Source organism: Nothoprocta perdicaria, unplaced genomic scaffold (genome assembly GCF_003342845.1).
Source record: "Nothoprocta perdicaria isolate Ctin4 unplaced genomic scaffold, notPer1 scaffold_41, whole genome shotgun sequence".
Classification (NCBI taxonomy): Eukaryota; Metazoa; Chordata; class Aves; order Tinamiformes; family Tinamidae; genus Nothoprocta; species Nothoprocta perdicaria.
This window is the reverse complement of record NW_020455655.1, coordinates 115922-141280: the sequence shown is the minus strand read 5'-3', so window position 1 is coordinate 141280 and position 25359 is coordinate 115922. Positions and strand designations below refer to the sequence as shown.

The window sequence follows — 25359 nt, the reverse complement described above, 5'->3', positions numbered from 1 at the left end:
AGGCATTTTAGTGGCCCATGAATTGAATTGTTTAATAACTGCTACTGATACTGTCTTGCTTTTAAATGTATGCATTGTAATGTGATGTTGAACACTTAGGTATTTGCCAGAAATCAACGTGTTCTGGTCTTACATGCTATTGCAGGGGCTAATAAAGCTGCAGCCTACTTCTAGTTCAGAAAGTTGTGACTTGACCATAATTTAAGGGAAGGAAAATGAATAGGCTTTTGATTTTGAAAATTTCCACCACTTACTGTGCTTTACATGCTTAGATGCATTGCCTTAAGTTTTCTGCAGCATCTTTGACTTTGAGGATGAGATTCTCAACAGTATGCATCAGATTACTTTTCATATAAAATTCCATTGTCAAAAGAAATCCTTTTGTATGCAATAAATAAAATGTTAGACTGGTATCATTCAAAACCTGTTTCTTATGCAAGTTTTTTTTTTTCCTTTTTTGTCTTTTTGCTTTTATAAGTTTTCATCTGAAAAATATTTTGTGTGCCTGTGTTCTTGCTGATGGTGTCTAAGGGGAAAATACACCCAGGGCAGGGGCACTCCTTAGCTCGAGCTAAAGCTGTTGATAGTTGGTATGTCACTGAACTGCCAACCAGGAAAGTTACCAAAACGGGGACTTGTGCCGGACAAAGCCAGGTGTGGGCGACTGCAACATACGTGTGCAGCAGTGCCCGGGGTGCTGGGAAAGGGCAGCTGCTGCGTTATCGAGCAGCCAGGGCTCAGTTTGACTTTAATCTCCGCCTAAGCGCTGCTGTTCAGGAAAGCCCGGCGTTTCTTGCCGAGAGCCCCAATCGGCTCCTGACGGGGGCGCTTGAGCGGCGCGCGCCTCCCCCGGCTCGGGCGGCGCTGCTGCTCCTGCTGTCCCCCCGGCCCCGCCGCCCCGCGCACGCGGTTCCGCCGCCTCAGCCGCACGGGCGGGTCCCCGCGCGCGCCGTGGAGGGCGGCCCCGCCCCCCGCCCGGGAACGGCCGCGGGCACGTGCGCGAGCCCGCGCGCAGCTCCCAGGGGGCCTTGCGCCGCCTCCTCCCCCTCCTTTAAAAGGCCGGGGAAGGGCAGTTGCTGTTCGGGGCGGGCCTTGGGCGGCGGGCCAATGAGAGGCGTGCATCGTACGAAGCTGCCCAATAGGAGCGCGGGCGGGGCGGCGGCGCGAGGCGGCAGTCGGCGCTCGCGGCTGAGGGAGCAGGAGCTACCGCGGGTCCCCGAAGCCGCCGCCGCCGCTCCCGCTCCTCCCGCTGCCGGCCTCCCGCTCCCCGCGCCCATGGCGCTGCTGCGACGTCCCGCCGTGAGTGCCGCGGGCAGCGCCGCGACGGGCGCGCGGGGCCCGGGCGCTGCGGCCGCCGCCGCCTGCCCCGGGAGCCCCCGCTGGGAGCCAGGCGGGGGAGGGGCGGTCCGGGCCGCTTTCCGTTGGGCGGGGGCCGAGACCCCCGGGGACCCGCGGGGCGCCGCGCGCGAGGGGGGGGGCGCCGCGCGGGTGTCCCGGGCTGCGGCGCGTGCCGAGGGGGAAAAGGGAGCTGAGCTGAGGGGGAACGGCGCTAAGGTGAGCGAAGGCGGCGGGAGGTTCCCTCGCGTGCGCCCCAAACGCTGCGAGCAGCGGGTGAGCGCGGGGGCTCAGCGGCCCGGTCCTGCCCGCGGTTCCGCCTTCCGTCACCTGCGGCCGGGGCTTCCCGGGGCCTTTCCCGGGCACCTGTGCAGGGCGCAGGGCCGGGTAACGGGCCGCACCTGCGGGCGATGAGCGTTGATCCTCTGGCTACGAAATGAGGCTGGTGCCTGACTTGTGTCCTGTGGCTTTTCCTGCTAGATCCCCAGAGGGGCTGAGAATGCAGTGAATGAACTGAACTGTAAAGCCAAGATGCAGGTGACTGGCAAAAGGGCTGCTTTGGAAGAAATAGGAAACAAAGTTTCAACACGAGGGACCCATGTATCTAAGGTAAAGCAATGTTTAAGTCTCCCACATAGGGAAAGGCGAGTGACTGGATTTATACTGATAGCTGTTGTTATCCTTACAGAAAACAGAACACTTAAAGCCACCTATAAAGCATACAAAAGGTCCTAGTAAGATGATAAAATCAGTTGCACTGCCCAAACCACCAGCTGTTGTGAATCAAGTTTCCAAACAAACAGGTGCTCCAAAGGTAGGAAGTAATGATTTTCTTCTGATTGTTATTTTCACTCTGGTTACTTGGTGCTTTAACCCTGCTTTCTYTGTAAGAGCATCCCATTTCCCTGGTGAAAAAGCCTCTACTGAGCTTTTTTTTAGTAAATGCTCTACTTAAAGACAAATATTGAAGTAGCAGAATTATCTATTGAAGTATTGACTGAAAATTAGAAGTTCTCCTTTAGCAGGCAGTTACCAAAAGGTCTGCTGTTTCCGTATGGCATCTTGGTGGAAGCTTGCCCAGCTAGCATACCAGAGATCTTTTACATATTTGTATTAGGAAGAAGTTGTATTAGTAATTGAAAAACAAGGATTGCAGAAAGACCATTATCTAATCCGTAGATATGGAAGTGCTCTAACCTGTTTGTTAGGTTTTGTCTCCCATTCCAATGGATGTGTCTATGCAAGAAGAGGATTTGTGCCAAGCCTTCTCTGACGTTTTGCTCAACAACGTAGAAGACATTGATGCTGAGGACTGGGAGAACCCCCAGCTTTGTAGCGACTATGTGAAGGACATTTATCTTTACCTGAGACAGCTCGAGGTAGGCTGGCCGCGCGCCGGCCGCTCGCCCCTGCGGGCAGCATTGCTGTGGCAGCTCACACYGCTCGCGCTCGCTCGCTCTCTCTCTCGCAGCTGCAGCAGTCGGTGCGGCCCCGTTACCTTGACGGGCAGGCGATCAACGGGCGCATGCGCGCGATTCTAGTCGACTGGCTCGTCCAGGTGCACTCGAGGTTCCAGCTCTTGCAGGAGACGCTGTATATGTGCGTTGCAGTTATGGATCGCTTCTTACAAGTGAGTGTCTTAAGGGTTTTTTCAGGACATTTGGATTCGGATTGTTGCTTGCTGACGATACTTTTAAAAAATAACTTCGGATTTATTTGTTCTTTATACGTGCTGTGKGACTGAAGAACTTTTAATGTGACTTTGAAGCTCTTTGAGCTTTTGTCAGTATAGGGGCCCCCCTGTCTCAAAATGGAAAACCCTATGTATGCTCTAATAATGAGCTCTATTGAACTATTTTTTATGAACTATTAAAACAGAGCTGATTCATCTGGAGCTTGTAATTTGAGGTCTGCTTTTGTAAACCTCTCTATTGCAGAGCCATCCAGTACCCCGTAAGAGGCTTCAGCTGGTGGGTGTAACAGCACTACTTCTTGCTTCCAAATATGAAGAGATGTTCTCTCCTGATGTAGCAGACTTTGTTTACATTACTGACAATGCCTACACTGGTGATGAAGTCAGAGAAATGGAAATGGTGATTCTCAGAGAGCTGAACTTTGATTTGGGGCGTCCTCTTCCACTTCACTTCCTAAGAAGAGCATCAAAAGCTGGTGAGGTGGGTACTTGTCCTCATTATCTAGATCTCTCTATGTAAATATGGCCAGGAATGCTTCAGGCACTTGTATGCTGTCATCTGTTCTTATCCAGTATTGAGAAAAAAAGCAATGTTCAGCTGTAAAATTCCAGCATGTGGTGGCATGACTGTTGAGGTCACTGCAACTGCCGGCAACTGTTCCCATGTCTCTACTGGGGCCCATGTTTAGGCAGCTCAGTGCAGTAATTTCACAGCTACAGTAGAACAGCTGACTAGGACAGAGCCACCAGCCTTTGCCTGGGTAGAGGGTGTACTACAGGGAAAGGGTCCCTCGGCAGACCCTGGGCTGCTCTTGAGGTAAATTGATCCTTAGTAAGGAACTACTTAATTTTACACATCTGACCTCCACCTGTTTTTATTTTAATATATGGTAGAGGAAGCATTTATACCCTAAGCTGGGTATAAATGCCTAGTGCAGTTGTTTTCTGTTAACATCTCTTCTACAGTTTGGCATGTAAGCCCTCACTTCAGGCTCAATTTTGACTTGAGATAATGGTGYCACCGTGCAGCATGGCCCCTACATGCTACCAAAGCTCTTGTTGACTAGTCTTGTGTTGCCAAGTTATCTGTCCATTGACAGCCAGAATAAATGATCCTGGATAAATTTGATGAAGTAGAATTCTGTGAGTTAACAAACTTTGATCTGCTAGGCTGATGCTGAGCAACACACACTAGCAAAATACCTCATGGAGCTGACCCTGGTGGATTATGACATGGTGCAGTACCATCCTTCAGAGATCGCAGCTGCTGCATTATGTTTGTCACAAAAGATTCTGGGACATAACAAATGGGTAAGTGCTCTTTTTATTTTCCTCCACTTGGTTGAACTGAGCCATTTAAACAACTACTGGAACTGACTGTTCAGAGCAGCAGTGATGCTGGTGATCAGATGATGGTTGGATGCTGCTGGAGGCAGAATAAGGAGTATACTATAAAAACAAAGTGCAATCTCTCTTTTCATGTGGACTCTGTTGAATAAAGCGATTTTTCTTTTCTATGAAAGTACTGAGTTATCAGAGGTATAATCTGTTATTTCTGCAGGCTGAAGTACAAGATAGAAAAACTAAATCATGGACTATGTATGGTAAACTGTAATTAAATCAGTGGCTACCCTTTCAGCTGCTGCGCAGTGCAGAATTGTGTTTTCTTAACTCTGGACAGACACATCAAGGCTATCACCACAGTCTAGAAACTTGTCTGGATCTGTCTACTGAGTGGCTGGAGTGTCACCTGCCCAAGGTGACTGTGTCTCAAGCAGAAACTCTGCTTCTTCAAGAGTCTCCAGGTTTTTACTGTTATGTTGCAGGGAACAAAGCAGCAGTACTATACTGGCTATACAGAAGACAGTCTTGTGATGACTATGAAACACATGGCCAAGAATGTTGTCAAAGTAAATGAGAATTTAACAAAATACACTGTAAGTACATCAGCTCAAATTGTTTCTAATRTGTTGGTAGTATTTTTGCTCCATATTGTGAATACTTAAATGTTTTTTTATATAATGCATCTGCTACTCTGACAAGCTTGTGAGGGGCTGCTGCATCTCTTTGTCTAAAACTTCCCAAAGTTTGTGCTCTAGTCTTGCTACTCTGCGTGTTAGTTCTAACCATAGTCTTAGTCACTCAGTAGGGACAGCTGACTCAAAACTGATTCAACTTCAGTGTTTATGTATATGCAAGTCATCTTTAACACTGTGATTCCTCTACTTCTGCAGGCTATAAAGAACAAGTATGCAAGTAGCAAACTCCTGCTGATCAGCACAATCCCGCAACTGAACTGCAAGATGATCAAGGACCTCGCTTCATCACTCCTATGATATCTCTGTGCAGGCGAGTCCTCATGATCCGTGCACTTTGTCCTCACCTGCCTCTTAGGGCAAACATGCTGCTCTTTGTACATAGCCTTTCAGCCTCACCACAGACACTTCAGACTTGCTCTGAAAGTGACCTTTTAAACTTGCCTTGTAAACTATGCTATACCTAGAATAAAGCTTCTTTTAAAAAAGGAAAAAAAAAAAAAAGAAAAAAAGAAAAAAAAGTCTATTTATACTCTTTTTAAAAGAAACATTTACCCCTCAGACTACAGTCAAACTTACCAAGAGTAGGTCCTTCAATATCAACTTGGAGAGTTTTGCTTTCCTTTTTGTTTCTAATGAATGTAGGTATCTGTATGCTCAAAGGAATGGAAGTAATAGAAGTGAGCCTATTAAGTGCTCAGTACTGCTTAAGTATATCCCATTATATTCCAGTAGTTATACTGAGTTCAACGTATCCCTCTTTTTTTTTTTCCCAGTGTTTCCCCTTGTGCAGATGTGTGGGCCCTGATGTACAAGGGAGAAGCCAACGCTTTCCTACAGAAATTGGAATTGTAGGCTTTAGCTCCTTCCACAAGAGATTTTTCTCCTGTGGTATAAATAAGCCAAGAACAGCTACTGCTGTTGGATATACAATATTTGGGAGAGGGAGCAGATAGTGCCTCCCTGACTGAGCTTCTGGTTTCTACCTTCCAGTCCAGATACAGTGAAATGGCTCCTGCCACAGCTACCATTAGGAGCTCACTGACAGAGTTTGTGCTTAAACTAGACTCAGACAATGACTTGTGAGGAGGGGAAGTCAAGCTTTCTATTTGGGGGGGAGGGTGTGTGGCGGGGGTTGCATTGGTTTGGGTGTGGTTTTAGGGGAGGGTTTTTTGTTTTTTTTTTTCTTGCTATGTCTTAAGTCCTGTCATTTCTTTAATACTAACTTTTAAACCAGAAAAATACATTGCACACAGCTCTTCTCACTGCCCCCAGATGAACTGCTCTGTGTCTGGAAAGGGGATTTCTTTGGAAACCTATGCAGTAAGTCATTAAAGCTACAGTGTGAAGAGATTTGCTGCTAAACATTCCTGAAAACAAACCGCAATGAACAGGCCAGCTCTGCTGTTTCTTCTTGTGTTTTATTTTATGGAGGTTGAGAAGACAAAGCATGAACGCTGTTATCTGTGTGGCGAGCAACAGCCATTGCTAGTTGGTGTGGGAGGCAATCAGACTTGAGCAATAACACATTTTACCACTTAAGAAGAATAGTGCATATCTGTAAGTACCTGGCACAAAAATTCTAGTAAAACTACATTATGAGTAAGAACAGTGGGCTACTACATTATACATTCATACATGTTTCTACCATATTCAGATTTCTATATACAGTATATGATCTGTTTCTATAAATGTACAGCTCTGCATAAAGATACTTATAACAGGTAGAGCATTAAACATAATCCAACATGGGCCAGCCATATTCTAATATAACTCTAGGTAAAGGCATCATTATTTAGTGTACAGTACTGCAGTTTTCTCTTTACAGTGCCTGTTGGAGTCCCTAAATATATCACCAAACACAAGTCGGTTCCATTACACCTCTGTACAGAATAATTTTTTTAAATATACCATCACAGTAGATATTTAGATGGTAATATCCCAAGTGATTCTAAATCTTTTTAACATGTAGCAGCATACTTAACATGTTCCCCAGAATGATCTGCATCAGAGGAAATGTCCATTTAAGACTATCTTCATTAGATATTTAAAAAGATTACTAATATTCAACTAAAAGGCACTTATTAAATACACTCCTTTCAAAGTCCCTGGTCCCAGATTGCAAAGCACCTTTCAATTTCAGGAAGATGGAGGCTTAAGCATTCTTCACTCACTGGGTGTTATATCCAGGTTTTAAATATAATAAATAAGTTATATGTCCACTGCTGTGTCTTTCTGAGGCAAAGATGAGAGTTTAGGCTGTGGAAAGGTAACTGATTTTTCTTCCTTCTTGTTTATGACTTTACTGGTGAAAATGCTGAGAATGACAGATCTCAGAGGAACAGTATCTTGAAGGCAAGGGTAATGTGCGATTTTTCATCTGACAAATCTTTAGTCTTTTATATCTTGGTCACATAGTTGTTGGGAAACAGACCTTGTTTCCCTCGTAGTCTTCCTGTCCACCAACCAGAAGGATCTGTTAGGAAGAATGAAAGGTTAGCACTGAAGTTCTGCAATCCTTCCTCCTCCTGTCACAGCTTTCTTGTTTTCTTTCTCTTAAGATAGGCTTGCAAAACTGTTCCACACAAAGTGGAAGCCTTTTCATGAAGGACTGAAATGAATAATTTGGGGACTCTGAGTCYGATAAGCTCTTGACTGTAACACTAATGCCTAATCTGGTTGCTTTGGAAACATGAGGGAGTTGGAAGGGCTTTATTTATTACTTTGTTCCTGTGCCATAGCTGTAGTGTGGACTTCTTTTCATCCACAGCCTGTAACAGAATACTCTGTAACAAAATTTAATGGTAGAGAAATAATCTTARCAGATTTCCCTGGTATGCCTTTAAGTGCACCAGTTTAATTGTTGTAGGTGTGATTGCTTCTCTGCTCTACTTTTTGAAGTATCATAAGGATTTTCAAGCATAACTAAGGGAAGGTGTCTGGGGTAGCTGGAGAAGCCCTGTCCTAACTGATGATGACAGTGTGCCTTCAAGAGCAGTACTTCCTTTGTTACCTGTTTACGTACCTTCTCTGATGATATCAATCACATCGTTGGCATTGAAGCTGAGTTCATCTGTGTCCTGAGCGTCATACGCGTACAGCGCCCTGCACTGCGGCACCTGCGGCTTGGGCTTGGGCTGCGGTTTGGGTCTGCCCCCCGCGGGCGGCGGCCGGTTTGTCGTCTGCCTGCGAACACTAAGGAGGGGAATGACCATTAGTGCACTTCAAAGCTAGGATGTGAGTTTAAGCCCTCTGTCYGAGTCCATCGGTTCTAAAGAACATCATAGAATAAGGAAAAAGGTACTTTACACAGCAGGTAACAAGCCTTGTGTTTACATGCTTAACATCCCTGTGAAAGGGATACAGTTGTAACTTCCTCCCTGCTTAAACTGCCAGCAGCTGTTCTAGTACAGGGGCTAAGAGCTCTAGTGGTTGCGTTGAATGTAAACGTGTGCATGCAGTTCATGTGCTTTTCTGCACCTACAYGGCTTAGCTTTTCCCCACCCTGCCCCAGGTTTCCCGGAGACTGAGTTTCCAGCATTAAAGACAGTTCTAGCTGCYAGGCTTGCTACTTTACCATTCTTGTGACTAAGCTGAGAGTGATGCTGCATCTCTCTCAAGTTGCCTCAGCTTCCAGGGCCGTCTATGGACTTGTGTCACAGTCAGCTTTGAAGCAGCAGAGGGAAAGCTGCCCACACTGTCCCAGCTGGGACCACTCCAAAGATTAGGAAGGGGAAAGAAAAAAAGAATGCAGTTTGCCAGCTCATCGGCTAATAAAGGCTGGAAGAGAGAACAGGTATTAGATCCTCTATGGCGCATGGGCTTAAAAAAAAAAAAAAAAAAAAAAGAAAGAAAACAAGCTTGTGCTGAATGGCTGCATGCTGCAATGGTGGGGAAGAGGGGGAGCTGTGTTAATGCTATGCAATGCTGTGATTACAGAGCGCTGGGGGAAAAGGGGAAAAGTGTGTGGTTACTGGAAAAATAACTAAGCTGAGGACTTACAGGAGTTAAGGGCTGTATCTCATCATGATTTTATGTTGCTGTAGTGAACTGCACCAGGTGAAACTAAGGCTGCTTTAGAATGAGTTAACTAAAATACCATAGTGTTCAAAAAAAATACTATGTCTAAAAATGACCTCCTTGAGGGCTGTATTCCTGCAATCTACCAGCTCCTCTACTCCTTCCTCACACACATAGCCCTAGATCTGTGCCATGAAAAGGACCAAGCACAAATGAAATCAGCTGAAAGCTTTCGCTGAGTAGAGTGACCTTGGTTCCTTTTAAGAAGCTATGAACCTAAGTCATAGAGCTTAGGAAAAAAGCAGACATGCAAGTGTCTGTCTTCTACAGATACTGTTACTTCAGTAGAATTTCTGGGATGTTTGTTTTCATACTTTACTAGGTATGGATTTATCAGAAATTTAATAACATAAATTGTTGGAGAAAGTCCAAGAGAAGGGCCTGCTAGCAGCTCCTACATGCCCTTGCTGATTTTAAAGTGTATTTGTCTCCTGGATTGTGGTGTTTGAGCTGTAGTTGAGTTGGGGAGGTTTGAGTGTTGAGATTTCTCTATATTCTGGACTGGATTTGGAATTGATCTAGTTAAAAAAAATCACCTACGTGTTTAGCTATGTTTATAGTTGAGCCCYATGGGCGCAGCTTCCTCCTCAGAAATCCCTGCAGGCCCTACGCAGGGGCATGGGTGTGAGTCTGCATCCAACTCGGGCCACTGCAGAAGACTAGGCACGCAAGTAAGCAGGGGGAAAAGAGGCAGGTGACCCTTTCCGCCTGGCAGCGTGTGCTGCCGCCCTGGCCCTCGCTGCAGCGAGGGCCCCTTCCCCTGGCGCCGCTTGGGACAAGCTCCAAGGTGCAGCTCCAAGGTGCAGCGCTGCCTGCGGCCGCATGTGCTGCGCTGCKCGGCATGCAGCTGCAGCAGGGGGCGTGCGAGCACCGTGGTCCCTGCGCTGCAGCTCCCGCCGCGCGCTCGGCAGCTGCGGATGGGAGCGCTGCAGGGAGCCTTCCTCTGTAAAACACCCTAGAACGGGCCTGGAAGAAGCTAGCGGGGTGTGTGTGTGTGTGTGTGTGTGTGTGTGTGTGTGTGTGTGTCCGTCCGTGTCCCCTAGGCCGTTGCATGGCCTGCAGCGGATATGGGAACTCCAGCTTATGTGGTCAGCAAGGGCTGCAGGCAGATGTGAGTCAGCACTGGTGCCGCACGAGGGTGCTGGTGGCCGCGTTGCTGCAGGGAAGGGAACACCCTGAACACCCTATGGCTGAGGGAAGGGGAGGAACGGGGATGGGCTGGAGGAAGTGCTGAGAGGGGCAGCTGGGTGAACTAAAGGTTACYAGGAAGCTGTGAAAGCAGAGTGCAGGTTAGAAGAAAGTCTGAATTTCTTGTTGCTCYTCTGTTATTTGGCTAGAGCTGTAGGAAAGGCTGAATGCAGGGCTGCTTCCTCAGCAAGGCTGAGGAGCAGCCTCCCCGGCCCAGCGCAGCCAGCTGCTGAGCTGGATGTGCCCYGTGTGTTTGCTTGAATAGCTGTGGCCTGCACAGAGGTGTCTGCTCTAACCACTGCCCTGGAAAATGCTTCAGCCTTGCTACAGTGGACTCTATTGCTATGTGCTCGTGTAGTTTTCCTTGTTGATTTAACATGTCTGTGACATCCAGCTGTTAGAAGCAGTGCGTGATGCGTTTTTTGTTTTTTTTTCTTCTTTTGTTGTTGTAAAGAATCACTGTTACTTCAGGTTTCAACCACACAAATAGGAAGCGATCAGCAAAAATAAATACAAACTGCTTACTCAAGAATAGCTTTTCTTTGCTAAGAACTGCTGAACAGGCASCAGCCTTTTACAATTACTGACATTGATTCCTACCACAGCCAAACCCCACTAACGAACATTAAAACAATATAAAGGGCTAAATTAGAAATTGTTAACTAATGAAAACCGTTTACATTTTGTGACTTGAGCATTCCGAAGTCCCCTACGCCTTTAATGCAAACCYGGTGTTTTGGTAGCTACAGCTGGGTGACAGCATGGGAAAAACCTACAGAGCTTTTGCCTAATCTGCATTTTCGATCAASATCTGGAGCATCTGCTTTGAGAGCTGACATCAAAGTTGTGTTTTCYTCCCTGCTATGCCCTGATCACAGCATCTCCTTTCTGTGGCTGCTTTTCACACTTTGCTTTTCAGAAATACCTGGCCACAGCACTGAAGTTACTCGCACACTAAATGACTGAAGTCCTGCATTTCACACCAAGTACAGTCAAGTACCTGTCAAGTGTCAAGCTTTTATCTTCCTGACACTGARCTTAACACTGAGCTGTACGAGGCAGGTGTCAGTCACTGGCTACAACCAAAGGCCCCTGAGCAAGAGCTGCTGGGCTGACCCGGGCATCACCTGTTAGTGCGCTGCAATGCGGACGGAGCATAAGGCTTAGATCCTACCAAGGGCTTTGAGGGCCTTAGGTACACAGTACCGTGCAAGTTTAAGTTACTAGTTCTGGACCATACTGGAACTGGTTCACCTTCATTCCTAAAGGCCTGTGAAGGRGGATGAGTATGGATTTGGCAATCCTTGGGAAGATGAGGAGAGCTCTGGATGCAGCTCAGTAGCATGATCTGGGCATCCATGCACACAGTGTAGTTTTATCAGCCATGAATGGTTTGAATGCATGAAGCAATTCACAGAAATTGACTCTCCTTTTTCCGATCTGATGTAAAAACTTACCCAGCTGCTCCTTGGTCAGGGACTTTCAGGAAATCCAAGCTGTGCGGCTGCTCTGAAATCCTGCCTGGTCCTCCTGACAGCGGCCGCGGTAGCGAGGGCCGGTTCATGCTGGTGTAGAGGTTCTTGTGATTGGCCTGCTGGGTCGCTGGGCCTTGGGCATGTAGTGCAGAATGGGGGGCAGTTATTACTCCGTTTTGATGGTGACCTAGAAGTAAAGAAAGGGTGAACGTACCGAGCCCAAACGGTAGCTCAGGAAAMATAGCCTTTTTCTTGTGTTGGTGGTTCTGCATTCAGCTAGACTCAGTTATCAAAGAACTTAARGCCCTGTCACCTGTACATAGTTTCAGGTTCACAGATGATCTGATGAGTTCATCGGTTCCTGCTTATGTGGCTAGAACCTCACAGGTTTGCAGGATCGGCACAGCTCAGCGGAACTCAACCTCTTTAGTGTTACCTAATGTGTAACTAGCTCTACTTAAAAGCAATGTGGGTTTTTGTTTTGTTTTGTTTTTTTTTAAATCCAGATGGTCTTAATCTAAAACTATGCAGAGGTACTGGGCTCACTGGATATTTATTTGAAGTTAAAAGGAAATAAATTCCTAAAATTGTCAACAATCTGAACACTTGGTGTCCTTTTTTTTTTTTTTTGACTTGATACAAAGATTTGCCCATGAAAAAAAAAAACTTGTTAAGAGGCCTGTTCCTACTTCAGTAGCTCAAAACAATTTTAAAATTCACTTTAGAGGCATATTTTTTTCTTAAAGAGCATTTATGTTTGTCTTCATCTGGGAAATTCAAACAAATCCACTCGTGTTTTTAGCTACATGCAGGATCAGGGCTTAAGGAATTCTACTCTGCATTCTTTGCATTCTAAAACTCCCACTGAATTAAATGGGAGCTATGTTTATATTAAACATTACATTGGTTACTGCTGTGAGGTGACCTCTTCTTTTTTTTTTTTATTTTTTTGCTTGGGATTGTGTCAGCTGAAAATTAGCAGCATAAACGGGAGAGGAGAACTCAAAATCATGACACTAGAGGAAAGCCTCCTGCAGTCAGCAGCTGCTCTTCACTTCTGATGCTATAGTAGCCCTTAAGTGGGCTATAAATTCATACATAAAACTCACTTTGTGGCCCAAATACATCATTAAGCTAGCAGCACCTGTACATTATGGTTATATAAGTAAAGGTTTATTTAATTCTGAACATTATATATAAATATATGAAACAGCCTGTTCAGCTACTGCACCACTGTAGCTGAAAAGCACACGTGAAAATAGCAGAATACATTTTATATGATGAAGGATGATGGATCACAGAGTCTTTCCCCCATGGGGAAGAAGAATGAAGAAAATTGTTTATGACTTTCAAGGCAGTAGATGTGCAAAGGCCCCCAAATGCCTCAGGCTTCTTGGCAGTCCTGGCTTTGGAATTGTCTTATAGCTCTGTTTCTAATGGTCTATTTTACAAAAGGCGGGGGGGACTGTTCTTTTTTAAAATAATATATGATAAGGTAATTGAGTCGAGGTCTGGATGGAAGATTTCTGCTCATGCCTGAAACAGGCATAAGGGGCAACACAGCATTTAACTTTAGTCGTTACGCTTGTCCTGACGGGAGGCTGCAGAGAGGTACCAATGGTTGGTGCCCATCTATCTGTGGGGTAACTTGAGACCAGTACTTGGCTGCACAGAGACATGGGGCTTTCTGAAGGGACCGTCCACTGCCCTACCTGTTCAGCAGCTGGTACAGGGCTGATGGGGGATCTGGGAAAGGCCACCCTGTGGGTATGGGCATCCACTGGAGATGGACGCTTAGGCACAACTCTACATTCCGGCTATTTTAACATGAGAATCAGTTGGGCCTGGGCTACAATCATGCGGCCTTCTCAACCTAACCAATTATTTTTTTGTCTTTTTCATGCAGCTGTAAAGCCACTGAAAGAATCTTTGAAAAAACTGTTAAAACAGACACCTCTTGTTCTAATTCACCCTGTAGACCTACCTGGTATAAACACAGCAGTGTTCTCTATCAACAGCCAGAAGCAATGGTCTGCAGCCTGGGTAACAGCTACAGTAATTTAAMTATCTTGCTACTTCACTACGAGCAGCTCTTGCAGGCCGCACATACCTTCGTTGGGCTCATACTGCTGTGAGGGCTTACTCACCTCAGGAGGTACCTGTTTAATTTGGTGCCAAGGTGGGTGCACAGCTGAGTTACACACTTGGCACTGAGCTGCTCTAAACAGCAGCTGACTGAAAGAGAAGCCTTTGTAAAAAAAACACTCTGGGGACTGTAAKGGAACAAACCCACTTGGGAAATCGTGGTCAATGGGACATTGTTCTCTCCTCTGAGTTCACAGGCTAAATTAATCGTATCTTTSAAGGGCAGAAGTGAAACACCCTAATGACATCAAGCTCATGAAATAAACTGCTACTTACTRGTATGGCTGATATGTAACAACTTTTGTATAGGCTAAATGCTGAAGCATAACAGGWTAGGACAACCAAAAATAAAATGTGWTTCATAATGTTTTGCATATTGGTTATGGTACTGAAAGCAGTTTCGCTGCTAACCACTGGCTRTATTTGTGTATATTTTGCCCTAAAATGGAGAATGAACAAGGCTACGGGACTGGTTTTATAGTCAGTGTTTTAGCAAGAGGCTGAACGTGACAGGACCCATGACAATATGGACATGTCCGGTGCGGGTACCAGTCTGTCATCACCACCAGAGTTGATTAAATCCCTTTTCAAATGTATACATTCCAGTCAGGATCAGTCAATAGGTATGTGAATGCTTTAACTAGGGTTTTGTTTTGTTTTGTTTTGTTTTGTTTTTTTTTTAACTGTGGAAAAGCAGTAGGTTAGTGAAGAGCAGGACAATGTGGAGTGTGGCAGTTGCCCAAGGCTAAGAGGACTCACCAGGAGGCGGCGGCGCGGCCCGCAGCGGGTACGTCCCACCCTGAGACCTGCCCGAGTGCCCTCGGCTCTGCGTGATGCTCCGTCTAGTGGGGCCTGCAAGAAACCAGCACCGCCTCAGTGTCCTGTCCAAGTCTGCCTGGCTGCCAGACGTCTCCTCTGCCATCAACCAGGACTAGCTTTAGGAATAACAATCTGTCCCCTAGGGTGTTTGTGGGCCAGGTGATGCTCAAAATCTCAGTGCAACTAGGGTGACTCGGGCATGTTCTCCCTTCTGTCATCCAGCTCGGTCACATGATTTTCATTTAAGCTGCCTGAAGGCTGCTGTAAATGGGATTCCCCCCCCCCCCCCCCCCCCCCCCCCCCCCCCCCCCAAATCTTTCTCTATAGCACAACTCATCCCTATCCTGATGCAGACTTTTCTGCCTCAGCAAGACAGTGGGACCTGCAGGACCTCAAGAGTCTTCCCCAAACTGCTTTGCTGAAGTGCTCATTCTGCAGTGTCATGGCATTAAACAGCACATTGCCAAAGAATTTCAGACACCTCAGAAAAAAGGTCACTATATACTGGTGAAGGGAGCAAATCCCAGAAAGACTGTAGGCAGGAGGGAAATCTATTGTATCAGGATCTGTAACTTGATCTTTTCAGTGTTAAAGAGAAACAGTAAAGAACAGGCTTGAGTCTAAATGTCAACCATTCACTAAATTTCCAAACCATTCACTAATTTTGCAAGGAGACTCATACTTACGGGAATTCTTTGGTAACCCTGGTCCAATGCTGATCTGCAGCACCTTGTTGCTTGGCTTGAGAATGGCTTTGTCACCTTGGCCTTGCATAAACTGCACCTGCCGAGAACCCCCAGAGCTCCAGGGCCCCCAGTTCTCCTTTTTCAGCTTCACTTCAAGTCTAATACAAGCATGTGAACATAAGCAGAGAATTCAGAATGCATTTGCATATGAAATCAGGCCACTATCACTTAGCAGCAGATAACATCATTATAAAAAGGCCTATAAGGACAGTTGAGACTGAGACATTGCTTTCCTTGAGTATGTGAGCTAACATAACACCCCTAACAACAACTGCTTTTTTATTATTATTTCTATTGTTGTTTTTAACATATTATTAATATATTAATAATATATTATTAATAATAATTGCCCTGCATTACTAATGCCTTTAAGCTTTTAGCAGAGCCACTCAAAGGAAGCCGGGATGCCCAGGAAGGCACTGGCTGGCGCTCTGTGCTGACCACTCCTCTGTATATATGCCATTAGATGGCCTATATTTGCTTTAAGAGCAGGGTTAACGCGTGTTCTAACCGTGTATACATTCTTGCATCTATACCTGACTGGTCCTAATTTAGAGGTGGTTTCTTTTTCTCCACATGTGCACGTTCTTGCTAACTAAATAAATCTTGCACCCTAAATGCAGTGTGTAAAAGCTAACAAAACCAGGATTTGGGTTGGGAAGGCCCCTAGACGTGTAACMCATTTTACATGAATAAGAGCAGTTACTCTGGTGTTGGCCTTGTGTTCCCAGGCTGCAAGAGTTTTCAGGCTGTGTGAAACAGCAGCAACATTTCGCACTTCCTCCTGTGCCATCACAGAACTAAACAAATAATTCCCCATTATAATTTAGAATTCTTACAGTTCTTTGAGGGAACCAAAACAAATGCACATATGCCAGGCTTGGTGTTGCTGATCTACTTCAAGGGTAGGAATATTAATACAAACACATAGTTGTTGGGCTACTTTCCAGGATATCTTTACAGCTAAAATGGCCATCACAGACAGAAACAGTGAGGCCACTTCAGGCCTTCCTTTCTCATCCTGTAGGCCCCYGCCTTCCTCTCTTCACCCTCCCACCAAAAGAAAAGATTCTTCTTAGAGACTCTTTGTAAAAACACAACTCACGTATTGCTAAATTTCAGAGGTAGTTTTCTTTGCGTTTTCTCTTCATATCGTTTTGATAAAAGGCTTAAAAATTCAGTTTTGAAGACTGATTCAAGCAAACTATCGTATTCCTGTTCATGTAGAATGAAAATGTCATCCTGCATTGTACTGAAAAGAAAAAGCACACACCATTCAGATTGAAATACACCCAGCACATACACCCAGCATTATAATGAGGCCTAGAGTATTCACAGTTAATTTAAAAATAAAAGTAAAAAAGACGTCCAAGCAGCAGTAACTAGAGAGCCTCGCTTTTAGAAGACTGTTTTTTTTTGAGCAGCTGATAATGAAATACCCAAAATAATCTTTTCTGAGAGATACAAATGCTAATTTATCATTTTAAAGTAATTACTGTTATCATAAAATGGGAACATGTGCTACAATTTAAAGTCTGTATCTTCAATAAGGGCAAAACAAGTGATTAGAAGAGATTGAGATCCCCAAAAAACACTAGTCTACAAAATAAACCTGCAAAGCAGTGAAAATGTGCAGGAGGGCTGGGCGCTCCCCGGTGCAGCACCCTGCCGGTGTTGGTGCCCTGACACCCCACCTCGCTCCCTGCTACACCCCACCTCGCTCCCTGCTACAGCCACRCACAGCCCCTCATACAGGCGGACGTCACATGCTATTTAAGAGCACATTAACATAGAGAGGTTCCTCCCTTCAGCAAGGGGCTCCCCAGCACAGCACATGCTCAGTGTTACTAGCACAGATGAAGAACCTGCAGATCTGCATGTTGTAGCTGGAGTCATACTTGCACTCTTACTAACATCCACGGGCCGCGGAAGTTGAAACCCGTGTGCTGTTTTTAAATGCCCTGTGTTAGCATGCTGCTTTCTTAYCTATTTGTTTCTGTCTCCTCTTCTGCTGCCACTACTAATAGTAGAAAATGTTATTTTACCCTGCAATTTCTTTTAACGCATTAGATACCATCTCAGTAAAAGAGGCAATCTCAGCTTGCATTTCTTTTGGAGAAATAAACCTTACAGATCCTGTTGCATTTAGAATTAAGACTTAAACTGTGGTGTCAGAGTTTTCTGCTATCAGCTCCATACTAAAAGCTGCCGCTAGCACRTCGCTCGGCCTGTCAATGTCTGCATCACGCAGAGGTCAAGGCTCTCAGAGAACAGGTCTTTGCGGTCTGAGGAAGGGAGAGTTAAATAACTTTCATGGAGCAGCAACTTATTGAAATGGTTTGTACAGCCATCAGTCACACGGAGAGGGCACTGATGTCAAATACAAATGGCTATTTACACTAGAGACACACTATTCCACAGTAGCACCACAAAGGGTAATGACAGTGCACACGGAAGCATAAGGAGCATCAGCTGGGCAAGGAGTCACCTGTTCCACAGCAAGGCCGCTCCCCAGGCTGCTTCCCATCACCTGGCAAAGGGAGTCCCCCTGGAACCTCTCCCAGCAGGTGCCTCCCATCACTGCCCCATCACTGACTCCTTAAATAGCTGGGGGATAGCCCAGTCCAGCTCTTCCTGCCATCCCTGCGTGGCCACTGCTGGGGGCAATGGTTCTTTCGAGACATGTGAGTATTCCTTCCTTTGCCTTGGGCAAGCTTTGAATAACTTTACTCTACTAGAGTTTGAATAACTCTACTAGAGATGCTTTTGATAACATACAAAATGACAATGTTAGCCTACTTAACATATTGGGTAAAGCATGAATTATACCACTGCCTATTTTTCTAAAAGTTTAACCACCACTATCAGAAACCAGTTTTCTTCTTTCCTTCTTCTATTTGATTTTTTTTACTTGAATTTGCTTAAAATATAATATTACTTAAAAAACAATACAAATGAAAATGTGAAATTTCAGCTTGTTATGAAATATCAAGGCTGCAGTATAGACCATAGCTAAAAGCCATTCCAGGTAAGTTCATGACGAACATGATTTCAATGACTTTCCTCTAAGAACTGAAACTCTTTTCTAAACCAGTCAGAAATGAACTATTTTAGGGGTATAAAGACTTTTAAATCATTGGGACAATAGGCCAGTCATGAAAACATGATTGGGAAAAAAAAAAAAAAAAAAAAAAAAAAAAATATGTACAGAAAGCATGTTAAAGAATTCTTTCTATAGAAGGGAAGACTCAGGGGAGATCTTATTGCTCTCTACAACAACATGATTGGAAAAAAAAAAAAAAAAAAAAAAGGCAAGTTAGAAAGAGTTAATACATTTTATTTTTGAGCTTCACATGTCTGAAAAACTTGCCTTCTCACAAAATAGATGGTTGGCAGTGTATGCACCACCAAAGGTTTCACTCTGTTCTACTAGTTTAAAAGACTTTAATGTTAAATCTCTAGCACTCACCACTGCTGCTTTTGTTTGCTTGTTTTGTAGCTTCTATWAGTAGTACTGTGTCAACACAGATTTAAGATAGCCCTTAAATAAAACCTATTTTGAACTTGGCCCATGTTAACCTGAAAGCCTCTTGTGCCTCTTGGTTTTGTTTTTTGAGGGGCCTTGCTTGAGCTCTCTTTGATGGGATGTGCTCTTGAATCTGCTTCCAGCATGTATAACAGCCAATGACTTTTCCAACACAATGATACAAATAACATAGGTTTAAAACATTTGAATGCTATAATATAACATGCATCTTTTTCTCCAAACCAAGCACAGTTGGTTTTGCTTCAGCAAGTCTTGCTGAGCTCTTATTTACAGGGAGAGGAGTGTAACAGCTTTCAGCAAGCTGGCAGACAGCGTCCCTCCTGCTGTCGAACGCCGCAGCGCGGCTGCCTGCAAGCTGCTCCACACCTGCACAGCCCCATCTCGCACCACTAACGTGACAGGTTTCACTGATTCTAACCTAGGCCTACTGCAGTTGCTCATTCATGCCACCTTTCTTAWAAAGGTGTATAGTGAATAAAGCTGCTGGCTTTGAAAAGGCCGTTGTGTTTGCCAATACGCTTCAGRCTTCTCCCTCATCCCAAAGTGGCTACAAGTCAAGAACTCAGCAGGAATGTGAAATCTGCATTTTTAAACACTGTAAAATATCTGTGAGAAGATTTCTGATTTTGGCATTTAAATTGCACTTGTTGGCCTGTTAAATTACAGTCAGCTGCCAGCCCTAATAAACTGCAACAACAAATACAGCAATATCCATAGTCCTTGTCTCCTTTCAAAAGGACAGATGTAGAGCAGAATATCCTTGTCTTATTGGAAGTCTCTTCCTGGTTTTATTTACTCATCTAACTGGATTTTCCCAGTTCTTTGTAGAATCCTCAGCACTTTCTGCACATGTTTATGTTCATTATAAACATGTATTCCTATAGCCTACTTGAAAGGGCTGGAAGTGATCTAGAGCTTCAGCTTTGCTCGTGTACCAAATTTAATYGCTACAGCTCACGCAACAGCCCTCATCAGTCAGCTCATTTTTCCCTGCCCCACACACAATTCTGTTGACGGAAAGATGCTTTCAAGGCACTGACCTCAGAGAAACAGAGAGGATTCTCTCCACTTCCATCCTCCGCTTGATGACTTCCTTCACTTGGCCCTTCTCAGGACCCTGCTTTATCTTTTCACGCCCAATCAGGTATATGCACTTTGGAGTAAGGACAAGATCTCGTTTCACACTCTGAAATACAAAATTGTTGGAGGATATACAGCTGTACAGAGATCGGCTCCTCAGTGTCAGACAGCTACTCAATAGATAATATAATACACTGTGATTTAGGAACAAGGTCATTGGCTTTGCTTTGCGTAGGGAAATACCCAAGTGAGCAACCTCATGGCCTGAGAGTCAGACCAGATCAGGTGGAAAAGTTGCATTGTTCCCCGTTTCCAAGTGTTCATATTTTTTTCTGTCCAACAAGTCCCATGAGCTCTGTGTGCCAGGACAACAGGGCTCAAAACAGCAAAGTTCAGATTCAGACTGTGCAACTACTTCCCTGTGCCAGGTATCACACATCTTTCAGTATTTTTTTYAAGCTGGTCTCCTAGATGGTTGTGGAGTTTCAGTTTCTGTTACAGGTTGGTGGAGACTTCTGTACCTCCCTAGTAGAGCTGATGATTACAGGGGTATTCCTTATAATCCTACCTTAAACCGCCTATCATATTTGGTGACGGTGTCTGCAAAATCAATCTTCTCCCGCTTGCCCACAAACTGGCGCAGCTCTGGATGGTCTTCCATGCCTATGTAATCTCCCATAAAATTCCTGTTAATGCTGTTCCGTCTTCTCTCTTTTTTGTTCAACAATAGATCGGAAGCTGAAATAGCAAAAATAAACAGTGATTTGTAGTATTTTGCTATACAATTTTCTGAACTCCTGCTCTGAAAGGGCTAACAGTTTTGAGCAGAAACTGAGGGAGAAGTGATAATCAAATGTTTTTATAATATGAAGAAAATAGTGGGAAATTGGTAATCCTTTACATAACGACCCATGGACTGTGGTGCTTTATTTTGTTTTTTCTTTGTTTTTAAATTCTGAAACACACTGATAYCAGATTCAGCAGTCCAGATACAGCAGCAACTCTTTGAGAATTATGGAAATTCAGACTCAGTATTTGCTGTTGGCAATTAAAGGTTAACCCTTCCTAACCCTGAATTAATTCATACTTCAAAAAACTAAACTGTTAAATAGGTATTCTGCCTATTCCATTTTACCTCCATAGGTATTCCATTTACTAGGAGAGTAATTAGGCATTCCARTTCTTGTAGTGGTTGGTATCAGCAGCAGCAGTGGGCAGAGCTAATTTTAATTTCTCCTTGAAAATCCCTGGTTTCTTTCCTGTTTTGGCTTTGTTTTGAGTGAAGCACCAAGGAACCCATGCATGCACAGTACACTGTGGAGCAGGCAACCTCAGCAGGGGACCTCAGGGCCTAACAGTTTGCAGTCATTACCAGTCCCTCACCTGCAGAGCAATAGGTTGCTCTACAGGGAGGGAGGGAGTCTTTTTCCTTCATCTCTTGTAGCGCTCTATTTCTGGAATCATATGTGAAATATCTGTCATCAAAAGTTGGGACCTACCTTCTTCTCTCATTTGTACATATTTTTTCCTGGCCGCATACTTTCTCCATGCCTTCTGGATGGCCCGGGCGTACCCATCATATYTCCTTTCCCTCATCTCTTCCAACAAAAATAGCTGCACAAAAAAAACCAAAAGGACAGTGGATCAAGCATTTTACAAGAAAGAAAAGTTGGGGGAAAGGCCATGTTCTACTTTCAGCTTCCTAGTGTAAATGAGACTAGGTCTCAGCTGTTGCCTCTACTGCAACCAAGGGTCCAAGAACATCAGGGAAACACTTTTGGGGAAGATCTCTGAAGCCATGACCTGTCCTGGCTTATTCTAGTCTGCTCACCAACCCTGACACTACATTTTGAATGCAGAAGACTATGGGTTCTCTCTGAAGTACTACTGCTGTTCCTCAGGATTTRCAGGCAGCCATCCATCCATTTCCAGCTCACCATGTTCTCAGAAATGCCCATTTCTCTGTCAGCACCTTAGTGTGTGTTAAGAGCATCAGTGCCAGGTGAAATGTCACACAGATGTCACAGGGCCCTTCCTTCCTTCCTCATCTGAAGTTCCTATTGGCATGTCCATTCATTCCATTCTTCTCCAGCAGTTAAGGTTGCAGGCTAGCCACAATCCTTACAAGTCTGATGTTACATTTTGTTATGATACAAAATATGAACCCAAACTCTTAGGGGAATAAAAGAAGAAATGCTGATTTTATTGTAAGTGAAATTGAAGGGCATCCCTTCGTTTCTGAGAATTTACCAGGTCCACTGGCAAGTTTAATGCACTAGAACAACCTCGTAATTATGGTAGGATATATTTCACTTTAGCCTTTTACATACAGCAAGTTTAGCTATAAAAAGGCCTTTTTTGTGTTTTTTTAGCACTTGGCTAGCAATTAGGGCATTACCTCACAGTCTGCTGACTTGAGTGCTGTTTATCAATTTCCTCTACTGTGTGTTAAATATTCATAAGCATTTTATTTCTAGCTTTCAAGAGATAAAATTAATTAAAACAAGTAGAGTAAGAAGCAGACTTGGGCATTGGGATCCCCTGTTTGGTTTGCTGTTTTAAACCATGCAAATCTAGAAAGTGTTGCTCATAGATCTTAAAAAGAAACTAGATCTAGTGCAAACCATTTCCACCAGACCTCACTTGCTCTTGCGCGACGTTGTTTATTCAGGTGTTTGATGGAAATGTAAATTATAGAGGCTCCTGTCTGCCACCCTTACTCCACAGTTAGCTGGCAGCTCTCCATCTACAGAAAGCTTCTAAAAAATCCCTTCATAAACACACAAGCACTAGACAGGATTTCAATACGCAGCCCTTGCTTCACTGAGGACTGTAATCAGGCCCTTCATTGGAGCAATTCAGGTTATAGCAACAATAGTGTTGTCTCTTGTGAATGTGTGCCATATATTTTTCTAGTAGTAATGCTAAATGCAAAACCTCTGACACTTAGGGGAGCCAATAAAAACATCAAACCTAGGTCAATAAAGATAAGTTATAAAATACAAATAGCAGAAAATCATTTTTACAAACAGGTATTTATTACACAGCCTTCTCTCACACTCCCTCTGAGCCAATCAAATCAAATAATTTTTTATCCTACTGGCAGTTAACAAGCTGCCTTTTTTTTTGTAACTCAGGGAAAGAAAAATCTTAATTTACCATCTAAAGGTTTATTTTCCTCAGAAGTAATAGGACCCAATAATACACTACTAATAACGTGTGAGCTTGTCTTTTGTTTTAAAAATACAAAGTATTTAGAATATACAAGGTGCAGTACTAAAATTTATTTCTGAACTTAAGGTCTCAATGATGTTAGTCCTCTCRAGAATAACTTCATGGCTTTTCAAAAAACCTATTTTGAATGAGTATTTTAGTAACTGAAAACATGTATTTAATTTAAATTGAAATGGAAGTTCAACAAAATTTCTCTTTTCAGTCAGTGCAAGGTTGTCTGACATGGTAGATCTGCCCTTCAGTAACTCACAGAAATGCCACTAATTAGCATTTAAAGGCAACCAGGACAGAGGATTACATAAACACACTAGAATAGGAAGATCCAATATCTTTTCCACTGACCACTGCAGAAAGGATTGCTATTATAATGAGTGCTGCTGGATTTAATGATAAATGGGATGATAGTGCTTTTCCAAGCTTTGGTAGCGTTGCAAAATGCAAGATTTTTTTCATGTAATTTATAACATGTAATTTGCACCCCTTCACCTGAAAGATACCAAAATTTATGGTCTTTCTCAGATGACAAGAATAGAAACTCCTGAATAGGCGACTGTCTTATGCAAGAAACAACACAGTTTGGAGTATGACTTTGAGGAAGGATTATTTTCTCCTGCTCGGCAGAGATCTTCCTGTGTTCTCCTGTAGAGACATACTTCAGAAAATTGATAGTAATAAAAGCATTTTGGTTTTATCTTGACATGGAACTTGAGGGAAAGCACCAAGAAGCCAACTAACCATAGTTGCAAGGCATATGGCACAAATGAAGCCTTTTGCCTCTGAAACAATGAGGAATACACACTTTGGAACAGAATATATTTTTCCTTGTCAGCTTTCCTGAATTGTATTGGAGGATTTTTTTTCAAACAGATTTTATGCATTTAGCAGCTACAGAGTACACATAGCCTTTTGATGGCTCCCTAGTGTTTCCTGTGAATGGGAATTAGTTTCTGTCATCCTCTAAGATAGTTATTCAATAATGCAAAATGTTTCCTTATTATATTTGGGGGTTATTCCTCATCAGTAGCTCTTGTACTGAGAAGACCCATTTTCTTTCTTGAACTAATAGTCCCAGATATATTTTCATGCCATGACATTCCTTCATATGACAATTTCTGATAAYTGTCATTAAATGCATGAGAAAGACAAGATGGGATGTGAAGACATGTCACTGTAAAGTGACACATATCCCATCTTGTCTTTCTCATGCATTTAATGTTCCTTGTGTCAAACAGTGTCATGATCATGCAGGTTTTTATGCACCATGCCTATGATACAAGTGCCTAGAATCCCTTTCTGCTCCCGCAGTGCTAAAGCACTGCCTGATGAGCAGCCTGACTTGTATTTTGAGACTTCTCCCTCCCTAGCAGATCTTGTGCAGAACTTCTGAGTGGGCAGGCCTTTTGTTTCAGCAAAACAGTATCACATTTAAAAACTCATATCCTGCTGCACTTACGGACTCTGGAGCTTTGATGAAGACTTTAGATTTCCCAAGTTGGAATTGGTCAGGATCCATGTTGACTGACTGGAGCAGATGGAGAACTCCTTGTTTCTCATCTCCTTTCCAGGAAGGCCAAGTTGCTTTGGTCAGAATGGCATATCTGAACAACCAAAAGGGAAGAGGAGATTAAAACCTGGCACCATGCAACAGCAGCAGAATATTACCAGCTCTTAGTRTCAGCCTTAGGGGTGTGACCATCTGGCAGGACTTGGAGGAAGGGCAGAGATGCAGAGGACGCAGTTTTAAGGTGTTCTTTAGCAAGACTAAACTACTGCAAGAAGGGCAACAGTGTCCAGGATATTCCATTTCCAGATGCTATTTTGTGAGTGCAATTAACTACATAAAGCTTTGCCTGCTGTGCTCTCCTAAATCCAAGGCAAGGATATTTACTCCAACAGTTTATAGCCCAGCCTTAGGTACCTTCATCCTTGGCATTTTACCTATTCCTTCAAACGATGGGGGTTAGTTTCCCACTAAAGCCCT

At 43.9% G+C, this 25359-nt stretch overlaps 2 protein-coding genes across 2 annotated transcripts in view; one reads left to right on the top strand and one right to left on the bottom strand.

Annotated features, from left to right (window-relative positions):
* The first annotated feature begins 1244 nt into the window (after window positions 1-1244).
* CCNB2 (cyclin B2) lies at window positions 1245-5459 on the top strand. The gene is made up of 9 exons (XM_026045824.1): window positions 1245-1299; window positions 1816-1944; window positions 2024-2149; window positions 2544-2714; window positions 2807-2965; window positions 3273-3509; window positions 4199-4339; window positions 4855-4965; window positions 5263-5459. The coding sequence occupies exons 1-9, from the start codon at window positions 1276-1278 to the stop codon at window positions 5362-5364; spliced, it is 1200 nt and encodes a 399-aa protein (XP_025901609.1). The 5' UTR covers window positions 1245-1275; the 3' UTR covers window positions 5365-5459.
* Window positions 5460-6608: 1149 nt separating this feature from the next.
* Window positions 6609-25359, bottom strand: part of MYO1E (myosin IE) — a 48448-nt gene continuing 29697 nt past the window's right edge. Inside the window, exons 19-28 of the mRNA XM_026045731.1 lie at window positions 24832-24976; window positions 21644-21758; window positions 20713-20882; window positions 20105-20250; window positions 16623-16769; window positions 15458-15615; window positions 14712-14804; window positions 11790-11994; window positions 8090-8259; window positions 6609-7540 (exon numbers count right to left, since the gene is read on the bottom strand). Coding sequence (XP_025901516.1) covers window positions 7464-7540; window positions 8090-8259; window positions 11790-11994; window positions 14712-14804; window positions 15458-15615; window positions 16623-16769; window positions 20105-20250; window positions 20713-20882; window positions 21644-21758; window positions 24832-24976 — 1426 coding nt within the window. The 3' untranslated portion in view covers window positions 6609-7463. The remainder of the gene's footprint in view (window positions 7541-8089; window positions 8260-11789; window positions 11995-14711; window positions 14805-15457; window positions 15616-16622; window positions 16770-20104; window positions 20251-20712; window positions 20883-21643; window positions 21759-24831; window positions 24977-25359) is intronic.

Bases quoted from the DNA above. Each gene is read 5' to 3' on its own strand.
- CCNB2 (XM_026045824.1), top strand. From the start codon at position 1,276: ATGGCGCTGCTGCGACGTCCCGCC. The intron at 2,966-3,272 runs GTGAGTGTCTTA...TCTCTATTGCAG, and splicing joins TTATGGATCGCTTCTTACAA to AGCCATCCAGTACCCCGTAA. The intron at 4,966-5,262 runs GTAAGTACATCA...CTACTTCTGCAG, and splicing joins AGAATTTAACAAAATACACT to GCTATAAAGAACAAGTATGC.